Here is a 27729-nt window from a genome sequence, read left to right on the forward strand (position 1 = left end):
GTCTTCAGGGTCTCCATAGAGCACATCACTGCTCCCTTCCCCAGGGGCAGGGTCTTAGGGAATCCTGGAAGCACCCAATGAAGTGACCTCCACCCCTCCCAGACAGGGTTATGTGCGGCCAGCCATGGGGGGAGGGCTCTTCTCAGCCTGTGCACTGGCCTGCTGCCACCCAGCCCCACCCAGCGTAGGAAGGGCGGACCACCAGGACAAGGCCCATGGTTCACCCACAGGTCTCCCCAAACCAGCTGGCACCCAAAACACCCGTCACCAAGGACCCCCACCCAGGCCAATGCCTCTTGGAGGTGCTGTGTAACCTGAACCACAGGAGGTGGGAGTGGGGTGGGAGGCGTGCCCCCTGGGATTGGCCTAGGCCTTGAGGACTGGGGTGACGGAGGGGCTGGGGGGACAGCCTGAGCAAAAGCAGGGGAAACCACAGGCCTCACCGACCCTTCGCCTCAGCCCACACCCTCTCCCACCCTGGGCAGCCCTCACTCTTGCCTGGGGCCTGAAGCGCCCCTTCCAGTGAGTCTGGCCAGTGTGAGGCGCTTTGGGAAAGGGGGGCAGCTGGGACCCCTCTCCAGGGCGCCCCCCCTTGGCTGGCTCCCTGCCTCACCGCTTCCTCTCACCTTAGGGATGAAGAAGAGTTGGGTCCCACGTGGGCCAACAGGCCAGGGTGGGCTCTGATGGACACTGGCCCCGAGGGGACGAGGGGACTGCCCTGCGTGCGGCCTGCACTGCCCCCTGGTGGCCTGGGGGACAGCAGGGTTGCCTGCTGGGCACTCTTGGCACCTTGTTCAAGTGCTCCAGTGGGCGCCAAGAAGGGTCTCCTGTTTGCTGACCCTGGCTGGACAGGCTACTTGGCCTCAGACACGCTGAATGGAGTCTGTGCAGTCCAGGGCAGTGGCTGGAGATGGGAGGATCGGAAGAAGGCTTGGGGGTCCCTGTGGGCTGGCCTGCCCACTTCCTCCTCCCCCGGGAGGTGACAGGAAGACAACCCTCAGAAACAGCCACTAAGGGGGTGTAGGCCCTTCCCTGGTTGGGCCACAGCTCCCCTCCAGGCTGCATAAGGACCACCCAAGCCAGCAGGGACCGGAGGCCAACTGCTTGCTCATCCTCGGAGGTAGCTGTTACACTGTTCCCAGCACACACAGGGACAGAAGTCACAGGACAGTACTGGGTGGGCAGACCCCCTCCCCGTCCTCCCTCCTGCTCAGAACACTCCAGTGCTGGGTCTGTGTGATGACCCCAGACCCCAATTTGGAGAACATCACCGCCCCTCTCCCTCAACGGAGGACGAGATGCCCATGGTCCTCCTGGGAAGGGGCCCCCATGACCTGAATGGCCCTGCAGGGACCACTTCACCCCAGTGTCTGAGGGTTCCCACTGGCCTGCGGGCCCCAGAGAGGCCAGTTCAAGCCTCATCTGGGGAGTGCAGTGGCTACCAGCCTTGGTGGGGGCTTGGAGCTGCGGTGAGCCCAGGAATACAGGTCAAAGCTGCCACCAGACCAAAGCACGGGGAGGCGTAAAAAACAGCCCAGGACAAGGCAGAGCAACGGAAAGGGTCATTGTTTGAGGCAGGCTGTCTCGCAGGCCCTGCATGCACAGCAGGAGAGCACCGTGGGAAGTCCAGGGGGAGAACCACCCTCCCCCAAAGCACCAGAGCCGCCCCGGGGCTGCTGTCTGCCCCAAGGGACACTTGGAAACAACGCACAGTGCTGGGCGCTGGGTGTGGCCCCGGCCAGAGGCACCTAGTTGTTGAGTGTTTTGGCCACAGGGCACCTGCAGGAAAAACTCCCCACCCACCCCCACCCCCACCCCCACCCCGAGTCTTTGTGCTTTGGTCACAGGGAGCACCCTCCCACCTGGTGACCCCAGTAACTGCAGAAAAGCAGAACCAAGGCCCCCAGAGCGGGACAGCTGTGCAGGTGTGGACAGAGGTCTGGACAAGAGGTCTATGGGAAGGCGAGTGGTGCTGCGAAGAGGGGCAGCCCCGGGCTCTGGGCACCATGGTGGGAACCAGACAACTGCTGAAACGCACCTGCCCGAGTCTCAACCCCGAAGCCCCATCTCTGGGGCCCCCGCACGCAGCGAGGGCAGCAGCGACACTGCTCTGGAGTCTAGACCCCACGGCCAGGCCCGACTTCTGAGCGGAGCGACATCGATGATCCAGCCCCAGTGGGCTGGATGGGCGGCGGCCCAGCGGCGTGGAGGTTGAGTGCAGAGGCCGTGGCAGCTGCTTGAGGAAAGGAAGGAGTGATGTGGGAGGGCGAATGGGCACCCGGCCCAGCGGGGTCATGGACTGCCTGGCTATCCTGACACAACAACTACATGACCTGCCCCCTCTGAGTGCACCCACCCTGGGGGCACTGGGTGGCCTTCTGGGGGGCCGGCTGCATTCACCCCAGACCTTCCCTAGCTGTAACCAGGCCAAGTGCCTCCTGGGTCAGGAGCCAGGTTATCTCCATAAAACCATGGAGGTACTGTGAGCTGTCAAGGGTTTAGAGGCCGGGAAGGCCCCGGGCAGGGTGGGGTGGGGGCTGGGGAGGGGGCTCCCGGTGTCCTGGGGGGGCGGGGCCCACCTGGAGTCACAGCAGGAGGAGGCTGGGGCTGCGGAGCCGCCTGTACACCTGCAGCAGCCTCTGGGCAGTGGCGCAGGAGCTGGCTTCGTCCTCCGTGCACAGCCGGTCCCGCAGCATCTGCACCTCCCGCAGCAGCGTCTACAGGAAGGGACGGGTGGCAACAAGCTAGGGGCCACCTTCCTACCGGGCACGTCGGCAGGCCCCTCTGAGGCGGGGGGACACCAACCACTCAGATCCCACCCAGGCTGTGGCAGGTGGCCCAGGAAACACACTCCTCTCTGGCCTTAACATGATGACCCCTCGGGACAGGAGGCATGGCTGGGCTGAGGGGAGACCCCATCCCCAGGGGACCGGAATGTTCTAGCCAAGGTGGGACAGCGTGACCGTGCCCATTCTGCCCTCATCTCGCCCCTGCAACAGGAGCCAAGACCTGACTGTGGGCTGAGAGGACTGGGAGGCTCCACCAAGCTGGGCGACACACAGGTGCTTGTGTGTGTGACCCCAGTGGAGCCCTGGCGGGTGGAAGGTTCAGGGCATGGACCCCCGAAGGGCCTCACCTCGTGGTTGGCCTGCATCTGGTGGAGATACTGCAGGCGGAGATCAGGCGGGCTGGAGCCCCGGGCGGCCTGCTCCACCACCAGCCTCTGGGGGGATACAAGGGGTAGGTGGCTGGAGAGGGCACCCCTCCGGTGTGTCCCCAGACAGAGCCCAGGGCTCCTGGCACTGGCCCGCAGAGCCAGGCAGCCCTCTCCGCTCCCTGAGACATCCATCAGGCCTCCCTGCCTCATCCCTAGTTCATCTCCACTCCATACGAGCCCTAGCGTGATGGTCGTTTACTTGGAAGTAACCTTCCTGGTTCCCAGAGAGGATGCTCCCAGATGGATCCAGGCAGCAAGGCCCCCACTGGTCTCTGGGGCAAAAAACTGAGAAAAGACCCCAACACCCCGAGAGGTAGCAGGAGCTGCCACCAGAGGCAGAAAATACACATCTGACAAGGTCCCCCAAATTCTGAGTGGCCAAGTGAATGAAGAACATCCTGTCATAGGTGCACGATGTGGCTGACGGAGGGCAGAGGTCTGCAGCCCATGAGAAGATTCCCATTAGGGGAGTGCCCGCAGCACTCCATCAGGGGCTGACTCATGCTTCCCAGATTCACACATGGAAGGTCCAGCCCCCAGCACCTCAGGTGATAGTGTTTGGAGAGAGAGGGTCTTCACAGATAATCAAATTAAAATGAGATCAGGTGGGTGGGCTTTAATCCCACAAGGCTGGTGTCCTTTTAGGAAGAGATTAGGACATAGGCATGCCAAGGGATGACCCTGTGAGGACCTGGGGAGGAGTTGGCTGTCCACACACCCAGGAGAGAGGCCTCAGAAGGAATCACCCTGCAGACACCTGGAACCTGGCCTCTGAACTGAACCCACTGTGTCCCGTCCACGGCACTTGGTCACCTGGTCCTAGCAGCCCTGGGACGCTAACTCCCCTTCTTGCAGGAAGTCTGGTCAGCATGCTCCCCGCATCCCCAGTTTCTCACTAACTGTCCGCCTCTTAGCTGCCACACTTGGCAGGTCTGGAGACAGCCCTGCACGTTTCAGGCCCAGCAAGAGCAACCACATGGCGCCCTCTGGGGTGCAGGGATGCAAGGGTGGGCGCTCCGCTCTGGGGACAGGAGAACAGATTCCTGAGCCCGGGCGTGAAGCCATGGCTGTGCCATGGCAGGGCCGTCACAGCACGGCTGAGGGGGACCTCTGGTCAGGGCTCGGCACCCAGGCTCGCCTGGGCACACCGGTGGGTCTGTTAATTGAACAGCAGCCTCCGATCCCTGCTGGAACTCGGACTGCAGCTCTCCGACTCTTGGGGTCTGGGGTGGGGCCTGGGCATGGGCACTGCTAAGTTCCCAGGTGAGGCTGACGCAGAGCCCACACGTAAGGAAAAGCGTGGGAATTGGCTGATAACTGCCAACCCAGACTGCTCTGTGCAGCTGAGGCCACGCACACACTCAGAACAGGCTGGAGAGGGGACTCCCGGCCCTGGGACCAGCCTGCCAAGGGCCCCAGCTCACAGATTTCCTGGGGTCACAAAGACCTCCTCAGATCCTGGAGTTGTGGCCCCAGTAACCCCATAAGGCATTGAAGCAGCGGTGAGTGGCCCCCAGGGCTGTGTGTATGTGAGGGGCTGGCTGCCAACTCTTGCTTTCTTGGCAAAGACATGGAAGCCCCAACAAGCAGGTACCTTATCCCAGGACCTGAGCCGGACCTCTCCACACTACTGTATAGAGGAAATTTCATGCTGACAAATCACAGGTGGAGTGTCTCCCTGTAACCACGTGTCCTCATGGGCCACTGGGGGCTACTGCCAGGAGGGTGAGAGACAAGTCCCCCACCACCTCCCAACTGGCCACAGCTCATGTGCAACCCTGGGCAGGAAGCCAAGACACCAGAGTCCTGTGTCCCCACCACCCCACAGAGACTTCCCAGGCAAGCCCATGAGGGCCGACAGACCTGCAAACGCCCAACAATGGCGTGGTGTGCCCTGCACATGTTGGCTAGAGAGGAGCTCTCCACCTGGATCTCCATGGCCTGGATGGGGCCCGCTGGGCACAGGTCGGTGACGGTCACCTGCAACACACAAGGACCCTCATTGGCTGTCCACAGCCTCGCCTGGCCCGAGGGCAGCTTGGCCTGTGGGAGCATCTGAGCTGGCTGAGGCACATGAGGCCTGGGTGGCCCCTCCACATCCCATTGTGGGCCAAGTTTTGGGGGCCCCAGGCCTCGATCTCCACACCCAACATGAGTTTCCACCTGAAGAACCAGCTAGCCAAGCAACAGTAAAGCTGCTCATCTGGAAACATCACCCGGGAAGAGTCCTGTTCCCTGTGTCTAGATGTGTGGCACTCATGCCAGAGGCAGTGATGGCTGCGGCTGCACCACCAAGGAGAGCCCAGGCCCCGACCCCTCCAGGGCCCGTCCTATGCATTCCAAGTCACCCAACAGCAAGGTCAGGTTGTAAAAAAACATGGAGGGGGCTGGGCAACGGAGATCTCTGCCCAGTGCCCTCCAGCCAAAGATAAAACCTGGCAAAGATGGGTGACAGCCAGGACGCAAGGCAAGACCCCAGGGACTTTAGGAAGGATGCTGTCCCTGGAAGCTCTTCCTTCTGGGACTGTGGGATGGCTGGGCACCCCACACTCTCCACCACCAGTCCCCTGGGACACCCAACCTTGATGCTGCCTAGTCTGGGTGGACCTGAAAGGGCAGCCTCCACCCACCACCCTCAGAGGGGTGTGCTGGGTCACACGGGATGCTCCGCCACAGCCACCAACGCTGCAGCACAAGGGCCAGCAGGACATGATCCCAAGGCTGCCAGGAGGGTCTCCGGAAGAAAGGTGTGTGCAAGGGACACAGCCAGAGGACTGAGCCCCACCTCAGTGTCTCAGTGGCCCCTGGGTGGGGTATCTGAGACAGGACCTAGCATCCTGGGGCTCTGGGGGCTGCATGGCTTAGGGGCTGGAGGGCTTGTGCTGCTGCTGGGGGTACAAGTGAGTGAGTTGCTCAGGCTACTATGAACTCCAGCTGGATGCAGGGCCAGGGCCACTCATGGGGAGCGCTGGACAGGGTGGTCCTCATGGACACCTGGCTGGGAGGCCAATGCAGCTTCCAGCCCTATGAAGGCCGCCCCACCATAGCCTGCCTCTCGGATGTGGGTGCATCAGACTCTTCTGGAAGGTGGGCCCCAGAATCTGATTCCTCTCGAGTGGCCCAGGGACCCCACTCAGAACTGCTGCTGTAGAGGCCAACGTGCCCCCCGGGGCAGGAGAGCTGACCCCTGCTTACCTCTCGGATGATGAGGTGGACATCGGTGCCATCGGGGGCCACTCCCTGGACAGAGGACAGCGCCTGGGCCTTCACAATGTCTGCGGCAGCATTCTCGGTGAGGAGCCACTGCAGGGTGGCACAGCCCAGGGACACACCTGGAGAAGAAAGGTGCGCCAGTGAGGCTGGCCGGATTCCAGGGGAGGGAGGAAGGGCCCCGAGGCTGCCTGAAGCCAGTCAGTGCCACAAACCTGCGTGACTGTCCCCTAAGGCGGCCCTGAGCAGCTCTGCCGACACCTTGATGGTGGCCACTGACGGGGGCAGGTACTTGGCCCGCAGGGACTCGGGTCCTGCCGGCTGGCTGCCCGGCACGCGGCAATTTCCCAGGAAGGTGTGGATGGGGTCCTTGGCAGGGCCCAGGGCCTCCGTGTGGGGCACGCCCAGGCTGGGGAAGCGCAGGCCCTGCAGCATGTCCACTGTGTGCTCGCTCAGGGGCAGGCACACACCGTCCTGCTCGGGCAGGACGACGGGGGTGCACTCAGCCGAAGGGGGGTCCTTGAAAGGGTCCCGGGGCGCGAGCGCCCTGCCCACGACCTCCCGGAGGCTGTAGAAGAGCGCGCAGGACACGGTCACAGGCAGGTCGAGGGCACCGTCCTCGCCAGGGCCCAGGGGCAGCGTCACCTCGCGCCGACCGCCGGGGCCGAGCTGGTCCACAGGGATGGTGTAGGTGACGGCTGAGCTGGCCGAGTCCAGGTCGAAGGCCCGGGAGCTGCGGAGCACCTGGACGCACAGGGCCCAGCCCCGGTCCAGGCTGAAGCTGCTGCTGTTCTCTAGCAGGCAGGTGGCCATCAGCACATCCTGCAGCTGCAGGCGGCTCCAGGCGGTGCTGATGGTGCAGGAGATGGGCCGCGGACCCTCCCGGCTCGACAGCAGGGCGCAGCTCACGTTCATGACTTCGTTGAGGCAGGTCAGGGCCTTGTCCCGCTGGTCAACTGCCTTCTTCAGAGAAGACACTCTGGAAACAGACATGGCTGCTGAGGGAAGACCCAGACCTCACTCCTCCTTAGCATAAGGTGAGAAGCCTTCACCTCAGGAACTCCTGTCCTTCTCATGCGACTGTCTAACCCGACCCTCCTCTCCAGCAACAAAAGACAAGAGGGCGGAAGATGGAGCTGGGGCAGCCTGGACTTGGTGGCCTGGCCCCACCCCCTGGGCTCACAGAGCCTGTACCCCCATCAGGGCCACTGGGCCAGGAGGCACCCATGGTGGGGCTGGCCACCCCTGCTGTGCTCCCTGATGTGTTCCAAGTCAGCCAAGTGCTCCTCGGCAGAGCCACCATTGACAGCCCAGAGGGTAGCGTGCACCCTGGAAATGGCCCTAAATCACAGGGGCCTGGCGTCCACGCTGGCCTCTATTATCACTTTTGGCCAGGCACCGCAACGTCTGGGGCGATCTCAGGGGTTAGAGGCAAAGTCACAGGCCCTGTCCGGACCAGTGCCAGTGCCAACGCCTTGGACACCTCCCGGGTGCCATGCAGGCCTCTGCCCGGGGCCGCAGCCCACTGCTCACCTCTCAGACACGGTGCCAATTCCAGACAACAGCTGCTTAATTTTCTGGCCAGCCTTTGCTGAGGTCACTCTGGAGGGCTGAGGTGCCTCATCGTGTGGGTCCAGGTGGCAGATCATCAGCCGGCCTTTGGCAGACAGGGCCAGGAGCTCGGCACCTCCTGCAGGAGAAGACACACAGGGCCTGGGTGGCAGGCAGGGAGGGGAACACGGCTGGGAACATACAGCAGTTTCCAGACTCAGATAACGTGTTGGCAGAACACCAATACCCTCCGTGAGGAAAAGAGGGTCCTCGGGACATCCTTGAGGAGTCCAGGGTGCGTCCTGGGCCAGGCACACACTGTGAGGGGCCTTTCTGGGAGGGGGTCAGCCAGCAGAGGCATCACCTTGTACATGGACTAAAAGGGAACAGATGAGGGCCGTCAAGTTAGTAGGGTGCATGCCCCCTTCAACAGCCTCTGCCCTGAATAGAGCTGCTCTGAGATTTCCTAAGAGAAGTGAGTGCTACGCAGGCCCAGGCCTCCTCCACTGACCAGTCTGCACTTGCTGGGGCCTTTCTGGAAGCCTGCCGCCTCCCCAGCAGCATTCTGCCTCTGTTCCCGCTCCTGGGCCCCAGGAGCTCCCTGGGAAACAGGTTCCATCTCCTGCAACCCACTGGTTCTGCAGGTCCAGTACCACTGAGGCCCTAAGCCCTGCCCAGAGCTGTGGCTCCTCCATTCCCTGCTGCAGGCAGCCCTCTTTCCCTCTGGGAGACAGCAGTTTCTTCCCTTCGAAAGCATTTCTTTCCTGTTGAGTATGGTCCACGGCAGGCCTTAGAGTGCACTCATGGGCCATCTTAAGGGGACTATGTGGTGGGGGGAGAGTGGCTGTACCCCTCCCCCCAGCACTGGGCAGACACGGCTGAAACACTCTCTGGCTCTGTCCGGAGGGAACACACACAGCAGAGCTCAGGGATGCCCCCTCCCTGCCCCCTGCCTTCAGGGCAGGGTGGGCTCCTTGGAGGCCACTCAGTAAGTGGAACAAATGTTTTCCAGCCTTCAGGAAAAACGTAAAGGCTTGACCTGAACCAGGTTGAGTTTTCCCTGGACCACCTGCCACGTGAGACCTGTCACGGGAAAATGCTCTTACCAGGGGGGCGCCCAGGTGCAGACCCTACCCAGGCAGAGGGACACAAACCCTGCCCCGAAACTCACACAGGACCCCAAGACCAGCATCAACCACGAGGCTGTGCTGCCCGGGGCATGAGGGTTGGGTTGCCCGGGGCAGTTTTAAGGAGAGCAGGAATGAGGCAGGGAGAGGAAGAAGGCCAGTTCACAGGGAGGAGATGCCAGGGCGGAGGCTCCACCCACCCCACGGCTTTGGTTCTTAGCTTTCGGCCGTGGCTCATACCTTCAGGTGCGCTCGATGACACACAGAGAGTCGCGAGGCTGCAGACACCCAAGCTGTCCGGATACAGTAGAGGGGGCAGGCTTCCTGGGGCCCCATCATGCTCCGTGGAGTCCAAGGGGGAACCCTCCTGAGCCAGGTCGACCACACGGAGGCCCGCGGAGGTGCTGTGGTACACGCGGCTGCTCCTGTCGCAGGCCGCACAGAGCACGGGCCCCGGGACGCTGTACTCACGCAGCTCAGGCACCAGGTGCCCTGCCTCGTCCCAGCTGGCCTTGATGGCCAGCGTCCGGCCGTGGTGCCCGAGGGCCACCAGGCAGTCGCAGTGTACGTCTTCCACATCCTCGGCCAGCGGCTCTGTCCTCAAGGCGCCAATGAAGACGACAGGCTCCTCCAGGTGATGGAGGATCTTGACAAGGGCCTTCGGGTCACCCGGGGCTGATGTGGAGGTGACCAAGGTCTTGATGATCACACAGCAGAGCTGGCCATCGGGGAGCCCACAGAGGACCACGGGTGACTCCAGGAGGGCGGCGTCGGCGCCAAAGAGGAGCCCAAAGAGGGCCCCCTCCAGCGTGACACCCCCAGAGCTCCAGGAGTGGCCGAGTGGGGTCCTGGAGCCTGGTGGTGATGCACAGCACAGCACTGGGAGGAAGCGGGGGGCTGCGGACTCCCCCTGGCTCTCAGCTGGGGGGATGCAGGTGGACAACTCCACCTCACCAATCTGGCCTCCGGGCCTGGGATCCTCCCCTGGAGAGGGACACTCAAACAGCTGCATCTTCCACTGGGTGGGGCCCAGCGCCAAGGTGATGAGCGCATCATCAAGGACAGTGAAGGCATGCAGCGAGGTGTCCGGGAGCACACAGGAATCTGGGTCCACAGGGATCACAGGGACGGGGGGCTCACTGACCTGCCCATCCTCACTGTCCTGGTCGTCCCCACCGTCCTCATCTTGGCTCACAGACCTTGGAGAACGCAGGGAACTGTTGGTTACAGTGCGCACAGGCTCCCTTCAGGACAGCCTGCCACCGACATGATGGGTGTGGGGTCTGCATAGGCAGCAATCTCAGAGGTTGCCACCAGGGAGCAGCTGGCATGCCACAGTGCCTCCCACCTGCTCCAGGGAATGCTCTGCTTCCCCCACCCCGGTCACCCAGGGACACATGCATAACAGCATGTATCAAGGCTTCCAGAAATGGGGTTGGGACATAGAATTCTCATCAGTGCAGAACTGTCAGGCCCCCGAGTCCTCACCTGTGGTGAGTGCTCATTCTGAACCCAGTCCAGAGGTGACCAGACCATATAGGTCACAGGAGCAGTGTTTGAGGACGACAGGGAAGTACTACCACTCAGAGACAGTGACAAGCCCATCTGAGGACATGTCAGCCTCAAGCCGGGAGAGGTCAGTGTGCACCCAACCGAAAGCAGTGCCTGCCAGCGACCAAGCCTCACCTGGTCGTCTGGTCCAAAGACAAGCAATAGATGCCGCTCCGGGCGCACAGGACATAGAGCACCTTGCGAAGGGCCAGGAGCTCCAGGTGCCACACCTGACCGGGAAACTTGTACACGGCCTGGACGACCGGGGAGAAGGGCAGTGTTGGGTCAGGGGCGTGGGGGCGGGCTCAGGTGAAGCAGAGGACAAACTCCTTAAATGCTCCGGCCACTCCGAACATCCACGCCCGACCCCGCCCCCTCCAGGGCCCCGGATCGCTTCCTGCCCCAGCACCCCCCGCGTTCCCTAGGCCCCCAGTCCCGGCCCCTCCGTTCCCCGGTGTGCCCGGTGCTCACGATCAGCAGCCGCCCCTCCCGGTCGTAGACATAGACCAGCTCGCTCCCAGTGGACAGGAAGATCTCCGCCCCGTGGCACAGGACGCGAGGCTTGCCCGCCGCCAGGCCCCCGAGCGGGCAGCAGAAGCCAGCCAGGTATTCGACCCGCGGCCTGGGGCTGGCCATCGTGGGATCGCCCTGGAGCCCGGCCACCGGCGGGGGCTCGGCCTCGCGGCGCGGGAGCCGGGGGGCGGGGCCCTGTGCTTTACGGCCGCCCAGGTCGTAGCGCGGCCTCCGCTTTACGGCGGGGCCGGGGGCGGGGCCGCTGCGCCCCGAGTCTCAGGGGAGTATTAGCGGGAGCCGGGCCCTCACGCCGCCGAGATAAAGCTGGCGCAGACAGAGCTGTATGGCAAAGGGCCAACGTCTTTAAAGCCAAACGCGGGAGGCACAAGGGCCTGGCCTCTCCACTCCTCTCCACTCGGGGACTCCACTGGACCCGCCCGAAGTCGAAGGGCTGGGCAGGCTCCCGAACCCGGGCTAGTACACCGGCTCCCCCAGGGCGGCGACCCCTCAGAGCACGTCTCCTCCGAGCGGACAGTCCGCTCCTAAAGCGACTGTCTGGCGTTTTGGGGTTGGGTCTGTTAAGTCCAGGAGGGGGCGGGTAGCGCCAGATCTTGACACTTTCAGCCGGGGTCTCTTCCCTCTGAGCTACTGAGCCACATCCACGCCTAAGCCGTCACCAGGACACTGCCGCCTCTGAACCTAACATGGACAGAAGGGTTTCTTCCTTTAATGCTTGAACTGTCTGTGGGTGTGTTGGTTTGACTGGACAGTGGGGAAAAGGGGTGGGCCCAGAGGAATTCTGGGTTGAGGGCAGAAGACCATAAAGAAAATCACTGGTTAGGCCTTGGTAAGGGGGGGCAGGTACAGCTCACCAGTAGTCCATCCTGGTGGTCAGGGTGAAGACAGGGCAAGACACCTCTTCTCCCTAACCCTATCCTCCACGGCTTTGGGGAAAGATCTGATCAAGATGGCCCAAGAGTTCTCTGAATAGAGACTGAGATCAGAGTGACACTGAAAGATGCCTGCAGATAGGTCAGTTACACTCTTCTCAAGGCCACACATCTATGAGTCAAAGAGGCATCTGCCGGGGTGTGGCCAGACAGGCCAAGTTGAAGGGGCCCAGCAGCCAAGTGTTTTCTGGGCCTGAGTTAAGCTGACCTCACCAAGGCTGGTGTACCTACCAAAACAAGAAACCAGTGGCACAAGTTCTAATCCCCCTTGTTGAGGGTGGTGCTCAACCCTCAGGGCAGTGGACAGCCACTGTGCTTCTGGGTTGGACCCAGCACGAGTGCACCATCTGCAGTCTGTCCTTTGCCCTAAGACCAGCTCCTACTTGGCTTTTGGGATTCGAAGCGAGGACATGGTCCTCTCAAGACACACCACTCTGAATTCCTCCTCTACCCGCCCCCCCCCAACCCTCACCCCCGAGTGCAACATGTTCTTGGCTTGTGTTATGACCTCCAATCCTTGTGGGTGACATGCCTGTACCAATTTCTACTCTGGTCCCTCCCAGACTTCCAACACCAAGGGAACTACACTGAGATTGTCCCAGAGAAAATGACCATATGGGCAAGTGGACTGTAAGATGGCTAAGCCAGCCAAGCCTCACCACCCTGTTTCGGCCCCAACTGGCCAGGCACTGTGAAGTTGTTCACTATTCTGCCCCACTCCCTTCGGCTCTGGGGGGCTAGCAGGCTCCTGGCCCAAACCCAGGCAAACCCCACACTCTGTGATACAAGGACTTATGACCATCAGTCTATCCTGAACAGCGAGGGGCCCCTGAATGCTGATCGCCCTGGAGGGTACAGACATGAGCAAGGGGCTTAGCCAGCTCAGAGGTGATGCAGAGGCAGAGGCCCTTCATGTGGGTGTCCCCGGAAGGCCTGTGGCAGGAGGTGAGAAAGCAAAGCATGCTGTGGGCAGTCAGTGGTCTCTATGCCACAAGTGGAGGCTATATGTCTTCCAAGGACAAACTACTAACAGCACTGGGGGTGGGGAGGGACAGCATGTACAGGCAGTACCAATCACTTCTCATAGCAACATAGAATGCCAACATGTTGAACGTGCCAAGAAAGGGGGTGGCAGGACCCTGAGTTCTATTTCCAAGCAGTACCCTCCATTTGCTTGATTTCGAGGGGAGTGGGATATTCCAGAATCTCATCACTTCATAGAACCAACAAGGTCAGCAGCCTGAGCTATGCAGAGGGGAGGACACTGCTAATAAAAGCAGGCAAACTCAGGGACAGGACTGGAGCTGCAAGCTGAGGCCACTCATCCCAGTCCAGAAGCTAAGCTGGGCCTGTCTTACCCTAGGGCCCCCTGGACATCAGTGGTAGGGATTCTTATATACATGTTCAAGGAGCAGTGAGTCAGTGGCCAAAGGAGAGAGTTGGCTGTGAGGTGTGTGTGAAGGCTGTCATTCGACAAGTAATTCAGGCCAAGCAGCATGTCCCCTCCAGGTCTTGCTCCCCCCGTGTCTGCAAGTTTGCGGGCTTCTGGGCTTTGTCCTTCACTTGCTGCCTGGACCTGACCCACCAAAGGCCAGGAGCAGCCACATGGCTGACGGTGGGAAGGGTGCAGGAAAGGCACAGAGGAGGCCAGGCTCTGCTCTTCCCGTGGACATCACGCTGGGAGCACAGGGCAGAGGAGCCTGGGCAGGAAGGGGTCTCTATCCTTCATACTCTAAACACATCAGCAGAGGACAGTGACGTGTGGAGAGGAACAGTTATGAAGTCACCCGACAAGGTAGGCAGGTCAAGGATCAGGGCAGGGAGAGGCCTCAGGGCCCAGGAAGGACAAACGGGGCGCTGGCAGTCGCTTCAGGTGCTTTTATTGGTTCACTTGCAGGGCTGGAATCCAGGCAATGCTACTGCAAACCCCAAGTGGGAGCACGGGGAGCAGACTGGTCAGTGGAGGCTGGGCACCTAGTCACCCTTCGCTGAGTTATGGTGCCTGGTGGCATGAGAGGGTGTGTCCACATGAGGGCAGGTAGGATGCAGGTGGGGCTGGGGGCCCCCTCCCTGTGTAAAAGGAGGATGGCTAAGCTGCCTGGGCCTGAGTCTGCTGGCAGGGTGCCCCCGCTCCTTTATGTTGACCGCTGACTGTCTTTGGACAATAAAGTGCATTACTGAACAGAGTGACTCAAAACCAGATGCAGAGAAATCACAATACTTTTTCTTTAGCTAAAAGACAGAAGGAAATGAACTATGCAGATGCCAGGACTTCAGGGTGAGCAGGATATTGGTCGAAGAGAAGGTAAAGACCAGAACAAGTGGAGGAGGAACGGCGGGGGCCGCGAGGTCTGAGGTCAGCGCACTTCTGCTCCCCCTGCAGACTCACGTCTGATCAAAGGAGCAGGTGGCTTGGGCCAGAACACACGCCCAGCTTTCTGGCAGGCGGCCACAGATGAGCTGGGGAAACGGGGCTCTGCGCCTCGTGCCCCCTAGAATAGGCCCAACCCACTGGCCACTTGAGTGTCCTATGCCAGGTCAACCTGGAGGTGCCAGGCACACCCCTGCCACAAGTGAACACAACACCCAAGTGTGCTCTGTTCACAGGCCAAGGGCGAGGGAGGGTCACATAGATTTGCGTCCTGCCCTAGGACAGAGACATGAAGTCCTCAAGCAGCCTGTGTCTGGGTCCACCTCTCCTGGGGATGGGTGCAGTGCAGCTCAGAGATACGGGTTTTTTTTAAGGCAAAGAGGCATCAGGATGTCACAGCTCCTGGGGAAGGGCCAGACTGGAACCCAGCCGTAAAAGAAATGCAGGACCCTAGAGCACGTGCAAGGTCTGACCACAACCTTTGTCCTGGGATGGCCTGGACCCACACCTCAGCACAGTACCTACTTTCCCATGACCCAGCAGCAGCTCCACAGCCCTCTACATCCAGGTTCCTTACTCCCTGACCTGGCTTGTAACGTGGCCATGTAAGAGGCCAGGGTCTAGGCAGGACAACAGGAAGGAATGGTGTGGGGACAAAAGGGACCAGAGCTTCCGGCCCTGCCTGGGGCCACCCAGCTCACCCCACACAGGCCTGGTAAAGTGTTGGCTGCCGGAGGGGCTGCCTGCTCAGTGGGGGACACCACTAGGCTCCTGCTCGGTCCTGGGTCTGCAGCTGTGCCAGCCGTGTGGCCTGGCAGGAAAGTCTCAGGCACTGAGGTTCATTTGTGAGGAGACCTGACTGTGGGTCCCCTGTCCACTCACCCAGGCTGCACACACCTCCAGGGACTCATTAAAGGAGGGACGAAGGTGGAAACTAGTCTCACTCCCCTTTTATGCAGTTTTTATCTTAAAAAAAATAAATAAAAGTCTTCTGGGCAGGAATTACTGATTAACTGTTATTACAACCAAAGCAGACTTTAAAACCCCCCATGGACACTGGGTGGGAGCAGGAAAGGGCGGGCAGCAGATTCACCTGCAGACCAGGCGGACGGGAGGCCATGAGCCTGTGGCCACGCATTTCCACTGCATGATGGCTACCGGAAGGGGAAGAGGTGGCCCTCACAGGCAGGGTCTACCCCAGAGCATCAGGGTACAGAGGTCACCAAGAGCTCCCGACCAAAAACATGGGAGGAGCAGGAACAAAAAGCATCCAAGGAAGGAAAAAAGAAAGCTGGATGGTGGCAGCGAGCCCTCCCACCCCCTCGATTCCAGGTGATGATTCAGAGGCACCTAGTCCTTCTACCACAGTGGGGGCTGCTGTGGGGCGGCCGGGTGAGGCCACACCGTGCCTCCACCAGGAGACTGGTTTTAGCCTGCAGAGCACCAGCCTGGCTCCCTCTCTCCAGGGAAGCCTGGTGCTGAGAAACTTCCTGGGTCAGAGACCCCAGGGCAGCTGCCCCCGCCTTGCCTTCAGGGCTGCTGAGGTGGGGCACGGTCACAACAATCTCGGCTTCCGAGAGGGCTGGGGTGGGCCCATTCCGCCAGCAGGGCCCAGGAGCCCTAGGTCCTGGGGAGGCTGCACATTTCGCAGTGGCCGGTGCCTGGCTGGTTCATGAAGGTGCAGTGCTGACAGGCCCACATGGCGGACGAGGCGGCATGTGTGGAGCCCCCGACGGCTCCATACTCTTGGAGGCCCGGAAGCTGCACACCAACCGTGCCTATGGGGCGAGAAGAGAAGCAGTATTCATCCATTCTGCACAGGGAAGCTGTCCCACCCCGTCTGAGAGCTCTGTACGGCTGCTTATCAGGACAGGAGTGGACTCGAAAAGCAACTTCCATGGGTGTGGACGAATGTGGCTTGAGAGACCCCACCTTGGGTACGCTCTCACACACAGAACCCTCCTCGGGAAAGGTGCTGTCTGCTGAGCAGAAAGCTGCTGGCGGTGGCCACTCAGGCACCTGCCCACTGCCCCCGCCCAGCTGCTGTGTCAGCGGCTCCTTCCTTTTCACTGCTGAGCAGCACTAAGTCACATGAAGAGCATCTCTGGTTATCTATCTCCCTCCTGATGCACACTTGGGTCATTGCCAGTTTTAACCTATTGTGAATAAAGCTGTTATGAATATTCTTAACACAAACCTTAGTGTGGATCTGTGTTTGCCTGTCTCTTGGGCAGCAGTGGGCTGGCTGGGTCATCCTCACCAGGGCGTGGGAGAGCTCCAACTGCTCTGGGAGTGTGTGAGCACGCCATGCAGCCAGTGTCTGCATCTCAGTCATTCTCACAGCATGTAACGGTAGCTTATTTATTTATTTTAATGGTAGCTTATTTAATTTCCACTTTTCTGATGACTGATGGTGACCTTACTGAAGCTCTTTATGTGGAACATCTTCTACAGTTTATCTTCTCCTAGTCTGTGCCTTGCCTTTTCAAGTTTTTGACATTTCTTGATGAGCCCAAGTGTTTCATTCTGATAAAGTCCACCTGATCAATCTTTTTAGTCAGTGTTTTTCTCTGTCCTACCTTCAAGGTCCTGAACATATTGAACTTTTCTTTTTAACATATATCTTTATAGTTGTAGATCTTACCATTAGGTCTATCAGCCTGTGATAGACCTAATGTCCCAGCCTGTGTTGATTTTTTTATTATTATTTTTTTAATCTTTAGCTTCTCCTGTTGCAGCACACAGGCTCAGTAGCTGTGACTCGCCACATCTAGAGCTCGTGGGCTTCAGTATTTGTGGCACACAGGCTGCTGCTCCACAGCATGTGCAATCTTCCTAAACCAGGGATTGAACCCTGTGTCCCCTGCACTGGCAGGCAGATTCTTAGCCACTGTACCACCAGGCAAGTCCTGTGTTGATATTTATATATGGGGTGTATTGTGGAAGTCCCAAGTTCATTTTACCCACACAGGTACCCATTTGCTTCGACATGTTTTCCTAAAAAGGGTATATCTCCTCAGGTAATCGTTCAGGTGCCTTGTTATCACCCAATTCTTAACTCTCCATCTGGCCCATCAGCCTATTTATTCTCATGCCAAGAGCACCCTGTTTTAACCATGGCAGCCTTACTATTGAAAACAGGCAGTCCATGTCCTCCAGCTTCACTTTTTGTTTTTAATATTTATTTGGCTGCAGCAGGTCTTAGTTGTGGCACATGGGGCCTTCGATTTTCATTGCAGCATAGACTCTTTAATTGCAGCATGCTAACTCTTAGCTGCAACACGTGAGTTCTAGTTCTCTGACCAGACTGAACTTGGACCCTCTGCCCTGGGAATGCAGAGTCTTAGCCACTGGACCACGAAGAAGTCTCCATTCTTCTTTTTTCATGATTGTTTTCTAGGCCCTCTGCAACCCCAGATATATTTTAGAACTCCCCCCCCCCCCCCCGTTCCCTTGCAAAATAAATATGTCTACGGGGAATGATGATTGAGATTATACCAATTAATTCTGGGAAAACTGACATCTTAGAAATATCTTGCCTTCCAGTCCAAAGCAATGGTATTTCTTTACCATCTATTTAGCTCTTCTTCTGGCAAAGTGTTAGCTTTCAGCAAAGAGCTCTTACATGGTATCGGTGGACTGTGTCACGAGATCTCTCATGTTCTGTGACTCTGCATCTGCAAAGGGTACTCCACTGCTAATTTATGTTACCAACCCCTGTGCAGTGAGCAGAGTTCTTTGAGTAGTTTATCTGTTGACAGCATTTGACAACCACACAGCACATTTTAGCAAAGTGACAGGCGCTTTCCAATAGAGGCTCCAGGGAGTGGGTCCAGACCATATCATCCTGCTGGTAAGAGACTGATGCTTGGCACAGGTTTGGGTTTCTTCCCACCCTAAGTATGAGGTGTGGAGCCAATGGGACCCAGCTCCTATGGGGTCACTAGCTTTTCATTAGTTTCTAGTGAGAATGGCAAGGCATACCACATGCTCAGACTGAATCCTTTCCTGATCTAGTTTTCTTTTCTCCCAACTGGGCCAGTGCTTATCTAGGGAAAAAACCTCCTGGTCAAGACACCCTCCTTTCCCAGCTTTCCCATGTGCTCCTTCTGGAGCTCTCTTTTTGGAGAGAGAGCTCCAAACCACTAAAGCTGCTGCAGTCAATGTTTCTGTGTGAGGCATCTGAAGAATAACACCAGGGGCTGGGAGAGCCCAGTACGTAGAAGAGCTGAACCAGGAGCTGAGACCCTGGCCAGCACCTCACACTGTCCACCCAAGGACATGAAGCCATGGGCTTCGCTATAGGAATTTGGTGAAACAATGGGTCTTCTGTTTCAGAATGCGAGGACAAGAAGTAAATGGCATGTCCAGCCCTTTTACCGTTTGGCTGTCAGAATCATATAAAAAGAAAACTTAAACAGAAGAGCAACACGGTGAATAAATACCAAGGCTCCTCAGCCCCTGAACTTCCGGGTACTCAGTGTAGAGAAAGTAAGAACCCCACTGGGCTCCCTGTGGCTTGGGTTCCACTGAGGGTTTCCTAATTCTGGCTCAAGCATCTGCTCTCCAGATTGAGAAACTGTTTAAACACTTTTTTATATGTACTTTCAGGTGTGTTTTCAGGGGGCACTGCAGTTTTTCTCAAAGCCACAGGGAAAAGGGCAGCCAGGGTCACCACCCTCTCGAGCTCTTGGCGAGGGTGCTGGGAGCGTGGGGGCAGCTCCCAAGGCTGATGAACGGAGGCTCTCACTCTGGAGACACAAGATCCCCTAATTCTATTCTTTCTTTTCCTCCTTCTCCACCAAGAATACTCTGAGGATTGATGGGGAAAGGGGGAAAGAAAACCCCGAGGAGCCCAAAAGCTCTTTGTACTCAGCACTTAGGTGAGTGTGAAATTCCTGTTCACCTAAAACAATGACTTTCAAACTACTCCTAAGATGCTTAAAGAATCATGTACAAAAATCCATGGAACTATGTACCCAAGATGTGTGGCCTTTACACATATGTTACAGTGATTAAAAACAGCTGTGGGCCCCAGCAAAGTTCTTCTGTCTGTGCTTGTTCCACTGCCCATGATGCCATCAGGATACATCTGGGGTCAGGCTGCCAGGGCCCAGGAAGAAGTATTGGGGCCTGAAGGGCAGGAGCCCGAGCCCTGGTCATGGGGGCTGCAGGAGAGGAGGACACTTACTGCAGAGCTGCTCGATGGTGGCCCACTGCTCAGACTTCTTCCAGGTCTGGGCAAGCTCCTCATTTCTGGTCCTCACGGCCTCCAGCAACAAGCTGATGCTGTCCTGCAAGAAGCCAGAAAGGAAGGTTCCAACTCACTTCACTGACAGTGGACAGACTTGCTCACAAGCTTTTCTTCCCCAATATCAAGACACACTGAAGGGGGAATTTCGAAAATTTCCCAGGCTGTCACTATGAAATGCAAAACATCACACACTTAGTCTATAAAGACAAATGCTAAATTGAGCTAAAATGTAAATTCTTCCCAGAGAGCCCCAAGGTGACCACTGTGCTGCTCTCTCTCCTGAACTGACCACTCCACCCCCTAGGTAGTCACAGCTCACAGGCCTTCTCCTGAGGGCCTAGGCAGATGGGCAGGAGCCCCGTGGCCATGAGGCCCATCCTCATCCCTCTCACCTCCCTCAGTCCTCTGTCCTCATCACATCTATATCTCAGTGCACTTTGCAACCTAGAACTGCAGGGTAAAAGTGCAGAGAACTAAATAGCTTTTATAATTAGAAACTTACAAAGCCTTCCAGGGCCTCTCAGGCAGTACCTTCAGAAAATGCTTCCTAACAGGTGACTGCAACAACAGCACACAGTTTCCAGTGAGAAGGCCCTAAGTTTTCACCACCTTCCCAACCAGACAGTCAGCAGCTGACCCTGGGACTGGAGCTACAACTCTCTGGGCTAAACAGGAAAGGCAAACCTAGTGTGAAGCCTCAGGATGCCCAGTGTCAAGAAACACAAGGAGAAGTTTGGACAAAAACAAACACAAGAAGATCAACCCAGCAGGACACAAAATAGCTACAGAAAATCAGCGGAAGGAAGGGGCTTCGCCCTTCTACTACGTCTCCTTGTAGAAATGTTTCCTTGGGTCTCAGGCAGAAAAAGGGCCAAAGTAAAAGGACAGCCACGACACAACCCATGGAAGAGGCTTCCTGACTGGACCCGCTGCTCCTGTGCTGCTCAGAAAGAAGCTGCCATCTGTAACACTTCGCCCTCATCTCCCCACAAAGCATGTCTTAAAAATGCCAACTGTGCAGCTGTGTGCCCGGGGCCTGGATGCTGGCCAACCTTCTGGGCCAAGGCAATAAACCAGAGCTGATTCGGGAGAAGGGGAGATCAGGAAGAAGCAGAGGCTGGGATTCTCAAACTGTTCCAACAGGAATTTTTTAATTGTTGATCTCTAATGCTCCCCCTAGAAGGACACAGTTAAGTGGCCTCTGCATCCCATATGATTTGTTCTCCGTCATGGAGGACAGACACTTTCAAACAAGCTATTCTAGTGCAAACTCTAAAACTGAGAAAGTCACCTATCAAGGCCCTTGTGCAAAGCTGCTCCCCACAGGACAGGTTAAGGGGGCCTCAGCTGCTCCGGTGCTGCCCAGAGTGCTCCAGTCTGAGGACAGGAAGCCCACCTGGCTCGTACCTGCAGAGGCATGACGTCGTTGGTGACCAGGAACAGCAGGAGGTGGAAATCCGAGATAGTGTCCAGGAACACAGATGAGGTGTTTTGGGACAGGTAGGTGGCCAGGCTGTGGAAATCCTAGAGGGCCAGGTATGCGGGGGTGGAGACAGACACAAGCACCCATTGGTCCCAGGTCAGAGTTGGAGGAGAGCCACTGTCCTACAAAAATGGGACTGAGCACATTGAGCGCTGAGGGATGGCCCACCCCCTCTCCTTCTAGAACCATTTACTGGGAGCCACGGATAGAGGAACACGCAGCTGCAGAGGAAAACTTCCAGGAAAACGCTCTTAGTACATCTGACTTATGCAAAGGTTTTAGCAACATGTCTGTGAAACTGACCCAGCTCTGCGACACATTCAAACTCACCTCTGGGGAGGAGTGGGAGTGGGAAGGGCCACTGTGGGGCTGCGAGAAGCCCCGTCTGTCCGGGTGCATTGTTGACCGGGCAGCAGAGTAGTGAGGAGCAGGAATTGGGGCAGAGGGATGGGGGGATTATATGACACTAACACTTTCAACAGGACTGAAGCAGGAGATTCAAGGGTGCTACCCCAGTCAGTGGCTCTGCTCCTCCACCAGCACCTGGCCAAGTGGGCAGTGAGGAAACCAAAGTATCAGAGAGGCCCTAGACACTAGTCACTGCTTCAGAAGAAACTCTCAATGCAGACATTCTTTAACCAGGCCCCTTTCTGCAGTGCCTGTGATCAACTTGGGATGGGTGTTCACAGGCCACTGACATGAGGACAAGGCAGTCAGAGCAGTTCTGACGGGTCTGATGTGCAGATGAGAGCCGAGGTGCCCAGGCCACATGAGGCCCCATGGCTCAGAGGGGCCAGAGAAACGTGGCAGAGTGACGAGGTAGGGGGCAGAGCACACAACAAAGCAAGACACCGCCACAAAAGGCAGTGCTTACCAACAATCAATAACCTTGCTGGGAGAGGACATGAAGTGACCGATAAAACAGGCCCCCTGAGAATGGTCCTTCTGGCAAATCCATAGGCCTGAGGACTTAGAGGGATTTGCCTCTATGCTCATCCACTGCCCCTGCCCTAGAGAGGGCTCATGCGATCAGCAGTATCTTAGAAAAAAGCCTAACCAGGCTTTGTCACAAGAACAAATGAGAGTCAGAAACCTTGATACTTTCTGGAAAAACAAGTGACGCTAGATAAATAAGCAGCAGTGACTTTAAATTATGTTTCTAAAGACAAGGAGCTTACCTGGGTCTCACCCAATACATCCCGGTTTTCAATAGGAAATGGATTTTGTGAAATAGAAAAAGTGTAAACTGGATCCTTGGGGAAAGTTGTTGTGATCTAATGAACAAAAACACAAACCCATGACAAATTAATTGTGTCATAAACAGGGATGTGGGCCCTGAGCACACCAACCCTTGGAGTCCTGAGCTGCTCACAGCAGCAAAGTCCTAACTGTTCTACCCTGAAGGGAATGCTTAGTTCTTAGGACAGCCCCTAAATGAAAATTCTGAAACTGTGACTCTCAGAGGCAAATAAAGAATCATTTTTCATAGCTGGTGAGACTGTGGTACCTGTGGGCAGTTTCCTAACTCCGTCTCCACTGGGATGGCCCCTCAGCTCCTCTCCCACTGCTGAGGGGGTTAGAGGGTGGGCCATGGCAGAGAGCAGAGGCGTGAGCGCCATCTCAGGAGCCAACTCTGTTCCCACCACCATGTCTGGAGGGCAAGTGCAGAACCAGTTCCTGATGGTTTTGAAAGCCACCGTGCCCTCCAGCGAACTGGCTGAGCCCCCTTCCAATTCCCAAGCACCGCTCCATGGAGCCAGGGAATGACCAGGCAGGAAGAGAAGCAAGGCTGGGGATATGCAGGGCATGGCTCTCCCCTGAAGATGGTTGGAGTCGGGAGCTCGTGTCCAAAGAGGAGCCGAAGCCCTGCAGTGTTTCAAATGTGCTTCAGAAACGAGAGGGCATTTAAAATTCAAAATCAATAGTAGCTACAGGGACAGTGGCAAATGTGCAAAAATCAATACAAATACAGTTTCTCATTCCTCCTGCCAGGTGACCCTCCCTACAAACGCACCCACGTGTGCGCCACCATCAGCCATCTTTTGGTTGACGCAGCTCTTCCTCTGCAGTATGACACTGGCAGCAGCAGATTACACCTCGTCCAGATTTAGCACAGCTATTCTGGTTCCTTTGGGACTATTTCTAAAGAATGAAAATGTGGCTCTGGCCTCTTTTCTGCATCAGTGAAGGCAGCGAGCTGTGCCAGGCTGGCTGGCTCAGGACCCGCTGTGCCTGTGCCAGCGCTGTGACAGTGAGCTGAGCCGTCAGCAGCTCCTTCACTCAAGCCCTGCTGGCCTTTTATGGATGACACCACGTGGCCTCAGGGCATAGGGTGTGAACTCAGCACAGTGCCAAGTCCTACTGTGAGGCCTCACTCGGTTCATCTGAGAGATACGGAGACCGGAGAGCCCATGCCTCCAAAGGCTACATGAGGATCAAGTGTGCCCAGACATGTGGAGCCCACAGAACAGGCAGCACACATGGGGCTCAGTCTCAGCTGCTGTCATGATTCTAGAGATGGCGGAGGGGCCACCTCACTGCAGAGACAAGGCCTGTGGCGGGCTCACAACCCTCCCTTTGGAAGGCAGATAAAGGAGTGGACTGGCAACAACAGAAGACCCACTAGTAAGTAAATGTGGAATTAAGGGAAGTATTTGTTAGACCTGTAACTGCCCCTTGGAGAACTTCAGAGCCAAGTTCACACAGCAGTCTGACTATCCCAGAACCCAGGGGAGAGGATGCAGGGTGTCAAGCACTTAATTTTGTGCTCAAAGCCTCTCCCCACCCAGCCTGCCTGGCGCACCCCCCCACATGCAGAGCACCTCCACAGAAGGCCCGAAAGGCCACCTGGTCACGAGGCTTATTTAAAGTCATTGAATGTGCTGATCAGGTGGGGGTCTGGGCCTGGGTGAGGAGTGAGCACACCTGTTTGGGCACCTGCTCCAACCTCCTTCCACAGAAGAGAGCACTTGAGTATCACAGGGTGCAATGCTTCCTCTTCAACCAAATGCTACTGCAACAGCACTAAGGCAAGAGCTTAGCTCCTTCGTGAAAGGAAACGGGTGGGGAGGCCACCGGGAAAGAAGACCTCAGGAAGCTGGCTTTAAATCACGTAGACTCCTCCTAAGTGTATGCTCCATCAATCTGTTTTCATCTTAATTACACCCTAGGTAGTCTAAAAAGCAGATGCCTTTATGGCCTAGGTAATAAATATGTTCTCGGGAGCTGTCAGTTGGAATGGAGCGTTGGCGGGCTCGGCTCACAGGGACCCGCTGCTCCAAATGCAATGATACTTTACAGCCTGAATCACATGCCCGTCCTAGTCCATATGCGGCCTGAATTCATCCTGGCAGGCAGCAGTTAGGAAATGAGCCACCTCCCGTACCCTGTGGACAGAGCGCTGACTGCAGCAAATGCATCAGGTTCTGGTCCTGCAGCATGCGCTGCCCTCTGCATACGACCACATCTCCGTGAGCGGAGCATGCCTCCAGAAAGGAGCCGAGGCTTGGGGAAGGTGTGCCAGTAGCAGGTGCTTTCTTGGCTCCTCGAGTGCCCTCCCAGAGACCATGCTGTCCCTTCACTCAAGGGCAGAGTCATGGCTGTATGCCCTAAGGACTGACTTGCAGCAGCCCACCATGAGCCTTGTGTGGCAGCTGCTGTGGCCAGGGCAGAACCCGCACACAGAGCCAAGGAGAGGCTCACTGACCTCTGCGGCTGCTTGGCCTAGTCGCTGGTCCTCTGCTGCACTCTAGGTTGGGAGAAATTAACCCCTTCAATTGGTTTTAAGGAAATAAAAAATGAAAAGCCCTTAAGGTTTCTAGCTTTTCAGGGCTGCCGGGAGCTCAGTGACTCAAACATCTCTGGGTGGCTATCCTGTGCAGGCAGAGGGGCAGGTGTTCAAGCGGCGCCCTCTCAAGGCCTCCCCCAGCCGTCCTGACCTCCGCGGGGAGATGACACACACTTACGTCTATGATCAGATACTCCACAGGCAGGGGGCGGGCCAGTTGGGTGATCTCATTGCCAAACTTGTCTATGTCCTGAAACAGGAGACAAAGGTCCAGGGTGTGAGTGCTAACCGTGATGGGTTTTCCGTCCACATGCTTGCCTCACTCCTTAAATTACTACAATTCCTGCTGAAGTGTATGAAAAGCAGAGAGGAAAATGCACATTTTTGCAATGACTCCACCTTCCATCATTTCTTGGAGGCCACGACCCAAGAAAGTAGATTTGCTCTTGGCCACAAGGGTCTTCGCCCCCCAGCCTGCTGCTGAAGCTCTGGGAGATAGACCCCCGCTCCCTTGAGGAAAGGTTCCTAGAAACAATCCCCCTCAAGCCGCATCTGTGCCCCTTCCTTCTCTATAAGCTCTCCCATTCTCACACCTGAATGCAAACTCTTAACAACCTCCCTCACACCTTTGAAAACCCAACTTCATGGAAACTTAATCCTTACATGTTAACAAAATACACACACACACACACACACACGTACACATACTACTACACAAACATGAAAACCCCACCACCAATCTGTCAAAGTCTAAACTTGTTTTGCTTTGTCAGATGCACGGAACATAAAGTTTAATTATGGGGAAAAATGGCCAGCATATGTTCATTAATCATAAAATGACAATTAGATCTGATTTATGTCAAACATGCTGAGTTCAAACAGAGCTCTCGAAATAAATTTCATAAGAACTAACGCTTTTCATTAAAGATTCTGCGAGAGGATCATATTTTCTATCTAACTCATCACTTAACATTATATAAATCATTCATTGAGTCATATAAATTATACATCCATAATTTCCAATTATGGGACCTTATATAAAAGTTTATGTTTATTAAGGCTCTCAGACCTTAATGGATGCCAAGCAGACCTCCCTGGGGCACGCAGGTGACGCAGTGCCACCCCGGCACATCACACCTTTTGGGGATGTCAGAGACCCATGCCATCTTTTGAGACAACAATCACAGACGTTAAACCAAGTCTGTTATCCTAACGAGAAGTCTAGAGGCTCCAAGCGGCCCTGCTCCTTTTTTTTTCTTCCCCAGATAATTGAACTCTTTGGTCCACAGCACATTCCAGATTACCCACACCTTCCCTACCTTTTCTCGGTTCACAACCCAGAGAGCTGCTAGCAAGCACGTGCCCCTCTGCCCTTCCAGAAAATGGTTCAAATACATCTAAGCAAACACAACTAGCCAGCCACACAGGGAGTAAGAACACCAGCAGAGGACAGGTTCCTGGAAACAATGCCCATTCTGTCTGTCCTCCTCGGAGGCTGGAATCCTGTCCCTTCCACCTGGGCAAGAGTCCTTGGTCATTCCGCATGCTCACTGCTGCAGCATATAGAGGAGGCCTGGCTTTCTGTGGCTCTACCAGCTTTGACACTGGCAGCCCAAGACATGAGGCTTGCTGAATGGGTCCTGGGCCCCAAAAGTGGAAGTTTTTCAATGGAAGAAACATGGTAGGAGGCGGGAATCAAACTCAATCAAACTACATCACCATTTCCAAAAATACATGCTTGCCCCTACAAGAAACAACCTGCAACAACTCACACATAATTAGCCCGTCTGGAATTCATCTTCAAATCTAATTAAGCTCTAATATGCAGAGACATTTTCACAGCACCTGTTCGCTTTAATCTTCCCCTCTAGGGATGTTTCTTGCTAAATGCCCCCCTCTCTTTTTTTTGTGTCATGCTATTCTCTTTCAAATTTAACTACCCCACTGTACCCTTCTGCTCCCCAAGAAAATAAAGGTGCTGCATCCCCATCTCTTCCCTGGAGGAAAAGCAGGTACCTTCTATCTCTCCCCCATGCTTTCATTCAAATGTTTTTGCCAGCCAAGCCCTAGCCCCACACACCATTTTAAAAGGCAATTACTTTTTATGGGCGTTAGCAAATGTCAGGCAGAATACACTAGGAGAAAGACATCTTAATTCTAAGTTTGGCAGCCACCAAAGTGTCAGCAGTTTTATCTCCACCTGGAGCAAGACACTGGGAGAGTCAGAAATCGAGGTCCCTGACGCCTTGCTACCTGCCATCGGTCATGTCTAGAAACGTCAACGAGAAATCCAGGGATCTCTGTCTTTGTTAGCTCAGAGGCAAGCAGGCTTTGTGCCAGAACAACAGCAAAGTTCACTGACTGGGTGGCACCAGCTTGCTTTGGAAAAGGTGAATGAAATCCTTAATGTATTGCTTTTCTCCTTAAAGAACTGGCAAGAAGACAATAAGTGATACTAGCAGCTTGATCTGAGACTTCACAGGATAAAGTAAGAAAAAACAACATTCTCAGGACAAAGTCTCTTAAAGAATCACCATTTAGGAAACAGTCCAGTTGATAAGCACCTAAAGAGCATGTCCAGCTCCATTTCCACCCTCGTGGGGATCTGACCATAGACTTGTCATCTCCAGCTCAACGGAAAGAATGAAAGCCAAGCTCAGAGGTCTCAAGAGACCACAAAATCCTTCTCCCTAGACTGGGATGTTATACTCATAT

General features: G+C 56.3%; 2 protein-coding genes across 3 annotated transcripts in view; both read right to left on the reverse strand.

Annotated features, from left to right (window-relative positions):
* Positions 1-1821: 1821 nt before the first annotated feature.
* FAAP100 (FA core complex associated protein 100) lies at positions 1822-11378 on the reverse strand. Its single transcript, XM_020906633.2, has 10 exons — positions 11128-11378; positions 10792-10910; positions 9346-10304; positions 7961-8117; positions 6643-7406; positions 6413-6549; positions 5081-5197; positions 3137-3223; positions 2580-2717; positions 1822-2233 (listed from the first exon to the last, which is right to left on the reverse strand). Exons 1-9 carry the CDS (start codon positions 11290-11292, stop codon positions 2586-2588), a joined length of 2637 nt encoding a protein of 878 aa, XP_020762292.1. The 5' UTR covers positions 11293-11378; the 3' UTR covers positions 1822-2233; positions 2580-2585.
* A 2604-nt stretch (positions 11379-13982) lies between these two features.
* The window catches only part of NPLOC4 (NPL4 homolog, ubiquitin recognition factor), a 52930-nt gene continuing 39183 nt past the window's right edge, over positions 13983-27729 (reverse strand). For both annotated transcript variants that reach the window (XM_020906454.2, XM_070479715.1), the window contains 5 exons: positions 25193-25264; positions 22406-22501; positions 21152-21268; positions 19682-19784; positions 13983-16268 (listed from right to left, as the gene is read on the reverse strand). In XM_020906454.2, coding sequence (XP_020762113.1) covers positions 16111-16268; positions 19682-19784; positions 21152-21268; positions 22406-22501; positions 25193-25264 — 546 coding nt within the window. In that variant the 3' untranslated portion in view covers positions 13983-16110. The remainder of the gene's footprint in view (positions 16269-19681; positions 19785-21151; positions 21269-22405; positions 22502-25192; positions 25265-27729) is intronic.

This window comes from Odocoileus virginianus, chromosome 17 (genome assembly GCF_023699985.2).
Source record: "Odocoileus virginianus isolate 20LAN1187 ecotype Illinois chromosome 17, Ovbor_1.2, whole genome shotgun sequence".
Classification (NCBI taxonomy): domain Eukaryota; kingdom Metazoa; phylum Chordata; class Mammalia; order Artiodactyla; family Cervidae; genus Odocoileus; species Odocoileus virginianus.

What these genes read in the sequence shown, in the direction of transcription:
- FAAP100 (XM_020906633.2), bottom strand. Translation starts at nt 11,292, where the DNA reads ATGGCCAGCCCCAGGCCGCGGGTCGAATACCTGGCTGGCTTCTGCTGC. An exon ending in GGGAGGGGCGGCTGCTGATC is followed by an intron (nt 10,911 to 11,127) that starts GTGAGCACCGGG and finishes CCGGTCGTCCAG; the next exon opens with GCCGTGTACAAGTTTCCCGG. An exon ending in GTCATCGAGCGCACCTGAAG is followed by an intron (nt 8,118 to 9,345) that starts GTATGAGCCACG and finishes CTTCTCCTGCAG; the next exon opens with GAGGTGCCGAGCTCCTGGCC.